Here is an 11,577-nt window from a genome sequence, read left to right as displayed (position 1 = left end):
AGGAAAGGGGAAGAATGAGGGGGGGTACTCAGTACTGGATGTGCAGGGCAGTCCTAAGCAGTTACCCTTCTTGGTATATCAAAGTCAAAGAATTTAGAAGGGTGTAACCCTGTTTAGGATTGCACTGTAAGTCTCATTAAGAATAATTTTATGAGCACCCAGGAATAGGACCTGCTCAGTCTTCATAACACTAGAAAAGTCTGCCAAATTACCTGTACTCTTTCTAAGTTATCTCTCTTGATGTAATTATATTGTATGGACATATAAGTAAGTAGGTTGGGATGGTTTGTAGCATGGCAGGAATCCTCCAGGTTCACACCCAAATACCCAATCTCACATTTCTTGCCTACTCTGATAAACTGTCTTGTGCCAGTACAAATAAATTGTGCAGAGAACTAGCTGTGCTCATCCAGAGGCAACACACAAGTTTCCATGCTGTACAAGATCTTTCCAGATAGTGGCTTCTCCTCTGAGTTGAAAAACCACATGTGCAACTCTAGTAAATGTGTATGAATAAGATAAGATGAGGCTTGCTCTTGCATTGTAGCAGTGGCCCAGAAGTTGTTTTCCCATTTATTTGTTCATCCCACAATGCACGCTGTAGAGTCTAATGCTCCACAACTCTCTGGTTAAGGGGAGTCACATTTGGGTTCATTTATCTATTGGATTTATATCCCGCTCTCATTCTCAGCAAGCCGGGCTCAGAGCAGGCCACAACAAATAATAAAGCATCAATTAAAACATACATTAAAATATATATATTAAAACATATTTTTAAATTCACTAATCATATAATACTATGAACAAGATGGCATTTAGTTCTAGATCACAAACTAGACGGACCCAGTCAGAAGTGGGCCTCCAAACCAAGTTAGGGGGGAGGCTTGGCAATTCAACGTTTAAAAATTCCTGGAGATTTGGGGCTGGAGTCTAGGGCGGGCATAATTTGGGGAGAGGGAACCTCATAATGGTATAATGCCTCAAAGTCCACCTCCATAGCATCCATTTTCTCCAGGGGAACTGATCTCTGTAGCCTGGACATCAGTTGTAATGCCTGGAGAGTTCCAGGCCCCACCTGGAGGCTGGCAGCCTTAAGTCACATGGATCCTAACCACCTATCCCACTCCACCAGGCAACGGATGCATAGGGCAGAACCCAGGTATTTAAATTGTTACCACAACATCATGGGAAGGGGGGGAAATCTCCATGATGAGGAAGTGAGCTCTCAAGACTCATGAAAATCTATAGTAGAATAAATGTTGTTAGTCTTTAAGTAGTACTGGTCTCCATCCTGCTTTATTTTGCTCCTACAGACTAACACAGCTACCCATCTGCAATCTCCATGCTGCTTCTGTAACTTACAAAAAGCACCTCTCCACTTTCTCTTTCTGCAAAACCGAACTGAAATTCAAATTTGTTATTCTAGGTTGCAGATTCCTTGAGGCGGGCATCTCCTTTGTTTATGAAATATACGTTCCATACCCAGCATGGATTTGTATTCCACGCCTATAACCTGAGAACACAAGACTTTAAATTTTCGCCCGAGCAGTTCTTCTCCTGTTATTGGACAAATTGAAAAAAAAACCTCGTCCTGATTGGCTCTCCTGCGCCTACGTCCTGTGCTTCGTCTAAATTTCAGCTATTGCTAGCATAGAAAATAGGAAAGTACTAGTACTCGTTATTTTGCACGCAGATCGGCTGCTCCTGGTTATTTTTTGAAATCTTGACATTCTCTCAGTGTAAGGACAAAAGGTGCTTACAGCAGTCAGAAATCCCTGCCTTTACCGAGGCACCGAGTTAGGTCCACCGTGCCCTTCCGTCCCCCAATACAGCAAAGGCTTCTGCTCAAGCTTCCTTCTTCAGGATCGGAGAGATGAATTGTGTCGTGCATTTTAAGTGTTTAACATTTGTAATAATTCTCAAAAGGGGGTAGCTGAAGTTGAGAAGTAGGCTGCAAACGGAGCTAACAGCCTAACTATGGCAGGCTGAGGAGAGAGGAAAGGCAGAAACGGGGGGTCCGCTTTGTAACAACCCTGCCGTTTCCTCCCGCCCTATCGATTGCAACAGAAGAGCTTCAGCCAGCCACTGGCGAGCAGACGCGTTTGACGCCTCTTACAAAAGATTTGTGAGGCTCCCCACGATCCCGGAAGTCGGGGCGCGTGTCGTTTCACTCTGGCCCTATTCCTGTAGCGTCCGAGGAAAGTTTTCGGCCATAGAGACCAGACGGGAAAGCTTTCTCTTGGCTCTGGTTGCCGTTTGCGCGATGCCGACTTCCGGGTCATAGGGTTAACCGGAAGTAGGAAGAAAAGAGGCAGGCGGGAGTGAGGGTGGTGGTGGATCTGCGCGGACCGCAGCGGCTAGGATGGTGCTGCCGCGGCTGTCGCTCCTGCTGCTTGTTCACCTCCTCCTGGCGCTGCCCGCGCCGCCAGGAGCCGCGGAGCTCACAGACGGGAACAGCGAACATCTGAAACGGGAGCATTCGCTGATCAAGCCCTACCAGGGTGCGTGCGGCGGGCAGGCGCTGAGCGGGGCGATCCCCCCCCCTTCCTCCCTTCTCTTGACCTACTTCGCGTCCCTTCTTAAAGTCCAGTCTATTTTGAGCCCTAGGGAAGAGATGCAGCACTCGTTGTAGTGAGCAGGAAGGAAACCCAAAGGGCCACGGAGGACACCACCGGCCATCTTACACACCTTCCTAAGGAAGTATAGCAAAATATTGTCGAAGGCTTTCACGGTCAGAGTTCATTCGTTCTTGTAGGTTATCCGGGCTGTGTAACCGTGGTCTTGGTATTTTCTTTCCTGACGTTTCGCCAGCAGCTGTGGCAGGCATCTTCAGAGGACAATGATTAGCACATTACCTTGGATACTTTTTGCAGGACAATGATTCAACTCAACCCAACCCCTTTCTGACTATATAATACTCTTCCTACACACTTGACACTGAGAGACACTGTCCTTCAGTGTTACTCCTCTGAAGATGCCTGCCACAGCTGCTGGCGAAACCTCAGGAAAGAAAATACCAAGGCCACGGTCACACAGCCCGGATAGCCTACAAGAACCAACGAAGTATAGCAAGTTCAAAACAAACCTAGAGAGGTTCTTTAAATCTCCAGGACAGTCTGTTCCAGAAAATAAAGTCCTTGCCAAGACCAGCCAAATGATACAATGGCAGTGTGCAGTCTTTTGCGTTCCCCAGAGTCCTTCATCGGGCTTCTTGTAAAATGGAGGGGAGAGGAGTCGTTTCAGGCTGTAATATTGAGGCTGTTTGCCTGCTCCTGTGTGAAGAGTTGTGCAGGCAGTGTTAGTAGCAGAAACTCTTGTCTTTGTGGAAAGAAGATTACAATAATGATAGCCTGCATCGTGAATACAAAAACTCTGTACTGATTAAATGAGTGCCAGTAACAAAGGAGTAGGGGAAGAGGGTTCTGTTTTTATTACTTACTTAAATATTTACATGCCCACCTTTCCCCTGAGCATTTCAGGAGCTAAGGCCAGTTTTTGTGTACAGTAGGCAGACATATATTCAGAGCTTATTAGAATCAGAAGAAAGTCTGTTGCTCAGTTAAATAACTTGTTATAAGTTGGTGAGTTCCAAATTCCCATCAAGCTTACAATAGATTTACTTCTGCTGAATATAAAACTAAGAGAAGGAGAATCCTGGCTACCTTTGTGGTTTTAATGATAAATTAATATGTCCTTCTCCAAAGCGTGAGTTCAGTAGTATTCTCTTTGTGTTTTAGGGGTTGGCTCCAGTTCAATGCCTCTCTGGGATTTTCAAGGGAGCACAATGCTGACAAGCCAGTACATTCGACTGACTCCTGATGAACGGAGCAAGGAGGGTTCTATTTGGAACCGAGTGGTGAGTGTAGTTGCTATGTGGAAGGAAATGGTGGAGTGTAACCAGAAGATAAACCCATCTCTATCTTTTTTTAGTGTTCTAGTGGAAATAAAATTGTTTACAGTTACTAAAAGTGTGTGAGCCTTCTATTTAAAGGATTTTATGACCATTTTTCCAAGTGCTGCTATATTCTGTCTTTCAGCCCTGCTTCTTAAAAGATTGGGAGCTCCATGTCCAGTTCAAGATCCATGGAGCAGGAAAGAAAAATCTACATGGAGATGGATTTGCTCTGTGGTACACCCGGGAGCGCCTTACTCCAGGTACTTTGCTGAAACCACAATAACAAAGTGATTTAAACCTTTTCCTGGATGTTTTGGGGGTGTTAAATGTAGAAAGATTTTTTATGCAAGAGCTTTTCATGAGCCCACACTTAAAATTTGAAGTAGTACAGCTTAGTTACTAGGCATTCGTAGCAAGTTGTTAAGAAACTTAAATGGAAAGTGTTGTCCATGTTTCTAAAGTATTCCGAACTTGTTTGTCAGTTGTTTGGCTATTTTTATCCATGGTGCATATTGGTCATTGCTGAAGAAAATGTAGCATATGATTCCTCTTTTTTATTTCCTCTATTATAACAAAAACTCCTTTGAGATTGATTATATTCTTGTTTTGCTGACAACAATGGAAGTTGTCATAATAACTTGCTTCCAAGGCCACTTAGTACATTCAGAGCTGAGCAGATATTTGAACTCTAAATCCATACGTATTAGATGATACCCACTCTTTTCTGTATCACTGTGTGTATGCCTCTCCACAGCAGTTGCTGTTCCAGAAGCTATACAGAGTATTCTCCACAACAGTTATTTCCTCTGCATGTTTGAAAATATGAGATTTTTTTTCTTTAAAAGATTACAATATCCAAGTGCTTTTAACTGGGCAGCTAATGTATATGTTTTTACCAGTGATGAACCGAACAATTATGGGGCAATATTGGTGCAGGCTGGGATAATAACAGTATTTTATGGAGGCCTAAAAGGCCTCAGAATTGAAGTGCAGCAGGGTTCATCATTCGCCCAGGCTATGCCCTTGCCTCTTCCAGCCCACTTGCAAAATGACAGACAAACAATAGTTCATTGGCTGCCCATTAATTCCTGTGACCAGGCAGGACCAGTGTTTTTCCCCAAACTCATGTGAGTTCCAAGAGGTGTGAGAGTTCTAATGGGCTGTCTGTTTTCCTGGTAGTTCCTGCATTGTGCTGGGTGGAGGCATCTGGCTCCTGAATGGTGTACCCAGCAGTGAGCGGACAGGAGGGCAGGAGCCCAGTCTCCTGGATATGATTGAATTTTGCCTTTCCTGTAAGGGTAGATTAGGGGAAATATCTTCACTGTATCCAGCCTGCAGGTTGTCATCCCATGCTGTAGACCACTGGTTCCCAACCAGGGGTCCATGGACCCCCAGGGGTCCGCGAGAACTAAATTAAGGTCCACGAAACAAAGTTATAAACCCATAATAAATTAATATTTTCAATTAAAAGTTCTCTATTATAAAATATATATATTCAAATATAATTCTAAGTTTAATGTTTAACTAACAGTTATGATTAAAGTTTATTTTCAAATTCCCGGAATTTTTATTTTGAACCTTGGGGTCCCTGCACCGAACAAAAAAGTCCTAGTGGTCCCTGGTCAAAAAAAGGTTGGGAACCACTGCTGTAGACAGACAACAGGGATGTGATCTTTAGTGTTCTGCCCATTAGATAGGTAAATCTAGCTGTCTCAAGGCACAGGAATGCAAGTTCTCTTTTCCTTGCCTCCCTTAGGCCCTGTGTTTGGCAGCAAAGATAACTTCCATGGGATGGCTATTTTCCTGGACACATACCCAAATGATGAGGCTACAGAGGTGAGTAGTGCTAAGAACCTGCTATGAGAGCTATTTCTACTTGTAAACTCAGTTCTGGTATTAACTAGTAGGAATATACAGGTGGAGTGCATTGTACAAACTTCTATATGTAGGTTTCTGAAATATTTCGGATAAGAGCCAAATAGATGCATCATGGTAAAGATTTTGAACTACATTTTCTTTCTTATGCAGCGAGTATTCCCCTACATTTCTGCCATGGTAAACAATGGATCCCTGACCTATGATCATGGTAAAGATGGCCGCTGGACAGAGTTGGCAGGCTGCACAGCTGATCTTCGTAACCAAAATCATGACACGTTTTTGGCTGTACGCTATTCTCGGGGCCGCTTGACAGTAAGTTGACATTTATGTGCATGAGTTGCTTTAGCTATATGTGTGTGGGTTTTCATAATAAATGTGCATGACCAAGCTGAATCATTATTACTACTTTTGTAATCACTGATGGGTGGAAAGTGGAGTGGTGGTGAACTTCCAAGACTAGCTTATCCAATATAGTTGACTTGATTCATTTTGTTTTGAACTGTGTTGATCTTTTTTTAGGTGGCTGAGAGCACATGCTTGATTGATGCTCACATCCAAAATTACACTTATTTTGCAGGTGATGACTGATGTGGAAGACAAAAATGAATGGAAAAACTGCTTTGATGTTGCAGGAGTCCGGCTACCCACTGGCTACTTTTTTGGGGCTTCTGCTGGTACAGGAGATCTGTCTGGTGAGAGGTTTTTTTGGCTACTGATATGGAATGGGCCACATTGCCATGTTGGGGACCCCTGAAATAGACTGTGGTAAACAGCTCTGACCTGGATGGCCCAGGCTAGCCCGATCGCATCCAATTTCAGAAGCTAAGCAGGGTCATCCCTGGTTAGTACTTGGATGGAAGACCACCAAGGAAGCCCAGGGTTGCTATGCAGAGGCAGGCAATGGCAAACCACCTCTGCTCATCTCTTGCCTTGATAACCCTATGTGGTTGCCATAACTTGGCTGCGACTTGATGACAAAAAACAAAACCATGTATTAGCATATTTACACACAGCTTTTCTCCCCATGTGAACCCAATGCAGTTAATAATTAATAAATAATTAAGTGCCATCAAGCTACAACTAACTAATGGCAACCCCTCATGGAGTGCACAAAAAGAAAAGAAAAACTAAACAGGAAAGGGAGGAGAGGCTACTAATGGTCAAGGAGGTCTTTCCTCTCTGCTGGCTGATCTTCTGCCCAGCTCTAGGTCCAGCCGCCAGACTCAGAACCGAAGCATGAGACAAACATTCAACTGCAACGTTGCAACTTGACCTTTTGTTTCCTAGACAATCATGACATCATCTCAATGAAGTTGTTCCAGCTGATGGTGGACCATCCACCAGAAGAAGAGAATATTGATTGGACAAAGATTGAACCCAGTACCAGCCTCCTCAAGTCACCCAAAGGTGAGTTCCGTGATCTCTTGATGCTCTGTGAATCATTTGGGAAATCACCCTCCAATACAAGTGAGCATCCCCTATCTCTGCAGTGAGTGCTAAATAGTCAGGATGAACTCTCCTGGATTAGTGCTCAATGCTTGGCTTGAAAGACTGAAATGAAAACATGGCTGTCTTCCACTGAGCAATGCTTTCTGCAGGCCAGGGCAGTGGCTGCAATCCTAAGCATACTTTCCATTAACTCTGTCCTACTGAACTCAGTCAAACATCTAAGGAAACTTGTGTAGGGATGTATTTGTGTGTGTGTGTAGTACATTGTTTTAATTTAATCCTATTACGATAGATTGATGTATTTATTTACTTTATAGTCTGCTTTTCACACGGAGACTGAAGGCAGATTACATAATTAGAAGACAATACACAGGGAAAAAGCAGTCTAAGGCATGACATACCGTAAACAATGCGGAGAGTGGATTACTAAAGCAGAAGACAGGGCAGCAAAATTGACTATATGTAATAACAAGTGCAATAGGCTTCATTCAAACTCCCTTTATAAAAGAACCCTCCTGAACCATTCCATTATACTAAAGCCTATTTTCTTTCTTAAAATATCCCCCTTAATAGTTTGGTTTTACACAATGTGTGGAATAATACAAGTTGTTCCATATCACAAAGTGGGCCACAACAGAGAAAGCTTAGGTACAGGTGGCTGTTTATACCTCTTTGATGGGTGGTACCTTTAGAAGGCTTTGCTCAGATCTGCAAAGCGGTTGTGGCAGAGCATGGCAGGAGAGGTTGTCCTGGAGACATGAGGGTCAAGCCCATGAAGGGCTTTATATGTAATAACTAGTATGGACTTGAACCCAGTAACTGACCGGTAGCCAATGGAGCACCTGCAGAATAGGTGGAATATGTGTGCTCCACCTAACTCCCAATAATAACTGAACCATGGCATTCTGTACCAGCTGGAGTTTCTCAATTGACTTTTAAAGGCAGACCAATATAGAGTGCCTAGTCTCAAGGTTACCGTGGCATGGATCCAAACAGCCAAATTGGGCAAGTTGAGGTAGGGAGCCATCCTCTGGGCTAAATAAAGTTGGAGGAAAGCATGTTTTGCAACTGCATTATCTTGTTTCTGTAGGAATTATGATGGGTCCAGTATAATATCTAAATTCTTTATTGTGTCAGCAGGGGTCAGTTGAACCCCATCATTATGGTTCTTCAGCTTCTTATGGCTTAAGGATGCCTTAGATTATTTCCTGTTGAGTGTATGTGCTGTAAATGTCTCACTTCCTAAGTGCTTTCCCCCCCTTTCCCCCCTCTTTAGATAACGTGGATGATCCAACAGGAAACTTCCGTAGTGGACCTTTGACAGGCTGGAAGGTGTTCCTATTGCTACTCTGTGCTCTGCTTGGCATCATCGTGTGCGCTGTGGTGGGTGCTGTGGTCTTCCAGAAACGGCAGGAGCGGAACAAACGGTTTTACTAGTGGGAAGCTGGCCTACATTCTGGGCACTTTGGAACATTTTTTACAGGGGAGGGCGGGAGGGGGAATTGTATAGACTCTCGTTTCTAAAAAGGCTCTTTTCAGAGAAATATATGGATTATTTTCATATCTTGTTTTGTTTTTTCCTGGCCACATTAGCCAGACAACCTGTGGCAAACAATCAAGAATGGGAGCCCATTTCCCTCCTCTTTTAGACTGCTGTTCAGAACATCAGCCCCACTTTAAAAAAAGACTACAGCCCTGTGGTTAGAGCTTAGAAGTGGCAAATGTTCCTCCTCCATGGGACATGGTTCTGCTTGCCAGCTAGAACCTACTGGATGTTTCACTGATGAAGATAGTGTTTCTCTAGTCCTGCCAACGTTCTGGGGAGATTCTGTTGCTTGGCCTATAAACCTAGTCCAAGGTTGGTGTTTTGAAGTGAATGTATTTTGTTGTCTCATTTGGCCCTGGAACTTACTTTTAATGTTGGCCATTTCTGCAGAGAGTGAGACTAACTTACACCAAAACAACTGGTGACCATCAGATTTGATTATTCCCTTTTGGTGATGGAAACTGTGACTGCTTTGGTTTGGGAGAGAAGGGGCTTGAATTTTCCCCAGTCACTGTGAAATATGCGCTACAGCTTGTTCAGAGGTTCAGACCCAGCTCTGATCGCTTTCACTAAGCATCGTTGTGATTCCAGTGACAAGACTGCTCTGCATCAAAGCTGTGTGTGCGTGCAGGGTGATCGGTGGAAGAAAGGCTATGTGAATAAAGTGGAAAATGACTTGAGCTGCTGGTCTGTATTAATTTGGGGATGAAAGGAAGGGAGGGGGAGTCAATTATAGTGGCTTTTTTGTGGAACCTTTGATGTAATGTAGTTAAGGGGATAAGGCTCTTGTTGGGTTTGAGCACGATGCAAACTTGTCTTCATGGATGGGATTCAATCAAGAAGTGCCTCTATTCATTGCTGTTGTATTCTAATGCACTTTACCTCACTTCACAACAATAAAGTTACCATTCTTCACATTCCTGGAAAACAACGATAACAGCGTTGCCCCTAAATTCCCACTTGAGTAGCATGAATTGTACCTATAGTAGTACAGAGTTGCCCACCAAGTCTAATGGCATCAGCTTTTACCAGAGAGATTGAAAAAAGCATGCAATGGTGTGATCTACTCTAGGGCTTGGGAGCCATAGGGCCAGTTGTAAGCTAATTCTACTGAACTTCAAGCAAATGTACAAAATGTGGAGCAAAGGCAGTACAATTGCCAGAGGGATAAGGGGAGAGAAAATTACGCCAGAGTGTTCCTCTAGTCCAGACTATTTATCCTTTAAGATGTCTTCCACATGGCTTATCTGAAGGGTTCCCCTTTGCCCACTTACGGCGGGCAACCTGCAGATAGTTGCAGCTAGGGTTGCCAGCTCCGGATTGGGAAATACCTGGAGATTTTGGGGGTGGAGTCTGAGGAGGGCAGGGTTTGGAGAGGGGAGGGATTTCAATGCCATAGAGTCCAATTGCCAAAGCAGCCATTTTCTCCAGGGGATCTGATTTCTATCACGTTGTATTGGGGGGGGGAATCTCCAGCCACCACCTGGAGGTTGGCAACCCTAATTTCAGCCCATGCCCACCAATGCTCAGTGGGCAGAAACGGGCTGGGGAGGGCAACTGTCCTGGGGTGAAGAATTAAAAAGGAAAAAAAGGGCCTCATCTACTTACAGGAAGTCTGAAAGCTACCCAGAAGTTACAAGGGTAGCTCTAGCAATGTTAGCTAGAGATACCCTTGTCACTTCCAGGTAATGTTTTGGAATTGCTGGGAACGTTGTGGTCAGGTATTTTTCATTTTAATTTTTCTCCCTGGATATCGCCCCCACCATACAACCCTCCTAGTTATCTACACTCAGATCAATGGTTTGGGGAATTTTTTCCTGCTTTCCCCATAGTATTATGGTGCATTCACTCACCTCTAGGGGTTTACCTGACTTTTCTCGTTTTTCTCAAACCTGCTTTGCTCCAAAGTTCTGGGAAAGGACTGCAGTAAAGCCTGAATGGCTGCTATGTGGGCAGGAAAGTTGCTTTTCTGGTTCACGTGGCAGCCATTTTCCCTGACCTAGGTAGGGTCAGGGAAAATAGCTACCACATGAACCAGAAAAGCAACTTTCCTGCCCAAACAGCAGCCATCCAGGCTTTTAATTTTCTTTGAAATCTGCACTAGAATATATCAATATGCCATTGTAAAGAGGTGTCGCAGGTTCACTGAATTCTCAGCTTTCGTTAGCTTGTTTCCTTGTGGAGATATAAGGGGAACGATTAATCTTCACAATAGAAGTTGCTAGAGGCTTTTTTAAAAAACTGAAAACTGGCCGTTCGGAGAAATCTATACCTGTTGTTGCAACGATATAGCGATACTGATATTCTAGAACTTATTTTTTCAAAATGAAAAGCCGTAGTTGCCCAGGGGATGGAAATGACCGCTACTGGGGAGACTGGGGCAGGGACATCTGCCATGTGGCAGCTTCGCAGCTGCCACTGCACTTTACCTGCAGCCAAAGCTGCACTAGAAACGGGGGAACCACAAAATCCAGTCCCTGTGTGAAAGGCATTGATAACTCACTCCACTACCAATAATCCTCTTGTAGCCGAGGGGTTTTCATTGCCTATTCTCTGTACTAAAAATAAATAAATTCTCTGTTTTAAAAATAAGGGAAACACTAACTCGGGCCGGATCATACTAATACTAAACGGATCATAATGCATAGACGGAACATAATACTAGACAGTAGCTGCTCGACTGAGTAGGAGAGCTTGACAGGCAATGCGGTTGCAAGCGAGTCTCATTCACCGGGCTGGCGTGGCACACCCGCACCGCCTTCCGTTTGCACGCTCCGGCTCCTACGCCTATCATGCAACGCCCGCCCCT

The 11,577-nt window shown here is 44.1% G+C and overlaps 1 protein-coding gene across 1 annotated transcript; it reads left to right on the top strand.

The window, feature by feature from the left end:
* The first annotated feature begins 2,332 nt into the window (after positions 1 to 2,332).
* LMAN2 (lectin, mannose binding 2) lies at positions 2,333 to 8,904 on the top strand. Its single transcript, XM_056858425.1, has 8 exons — positions 2,333 to 2,501; positions 3,738 to 3,856; positions 4,038 to 4,155; positions 5,652 to 5,731; positions 5,924 to 6,085; positions 6,351 to 6,465; positions 7,061 to 7,180; positions 8,499 to 8,904. The coding sequence occupies exons 1-8, from the start codon at positions 2,363 to 2,365 to the stop codon at positions 8,657 to 8,659; spliced, it is 1,014 nt and encodes a 337-aa protein (XP_056714403.1). The 5' UTR covers positions 2,333 to 2,362; the 3' UTR covers positions 8,660 to 8,904.
* The last annotated feature ends 2,673 nt before the right edge of the window (positions 8,905 to 11,577 follow it).

Source organism: Euleptes europaea, chromosome 1 (assembly GCF_029931775.1).
Source record: "Euleptes europaea isolate rEulEur1 chromosome 1, rEulEur1.hap1, whole genome shotgun sequence".
NCBI lineage: Eukaryota > Metazoa > Chordata > Lepidosauria > Squamata > Sphaerodactylidae > Euleptes > Euleptes europaea.
The sequence above is the reverse complement of the archived record's forward strand: the minus strand, read 5'-3'. Positions and strand labels throughout refer to the sequence as shown.

Excerpts from the sequence above, each read along its gene's own strand:
- LMAN2 (XM_056858425.1), top strand. The coding sequence starts at position 2,363 with ATGGTGCTGCCGCGGCTGTCGCTCCTGCTGCTTGTTCACCTCCTCCTG. Across the intron at positions 4,156-5,651 it reads CCGGGAGCGCCTTACTCCAG|GCCCTGTGTTTGGCAGCAAA; the intron begins GTACTTTGCTGA and ends TGCCTCCCTTAG. Across the intron at positions 6,086-6,350 it reads ATTCTCGGGGCCGCTTGACA|GTGATGACTGATGTGGAAGA; the intron begins GTAAGTTGACAT and ends CTTATTTTGCAG.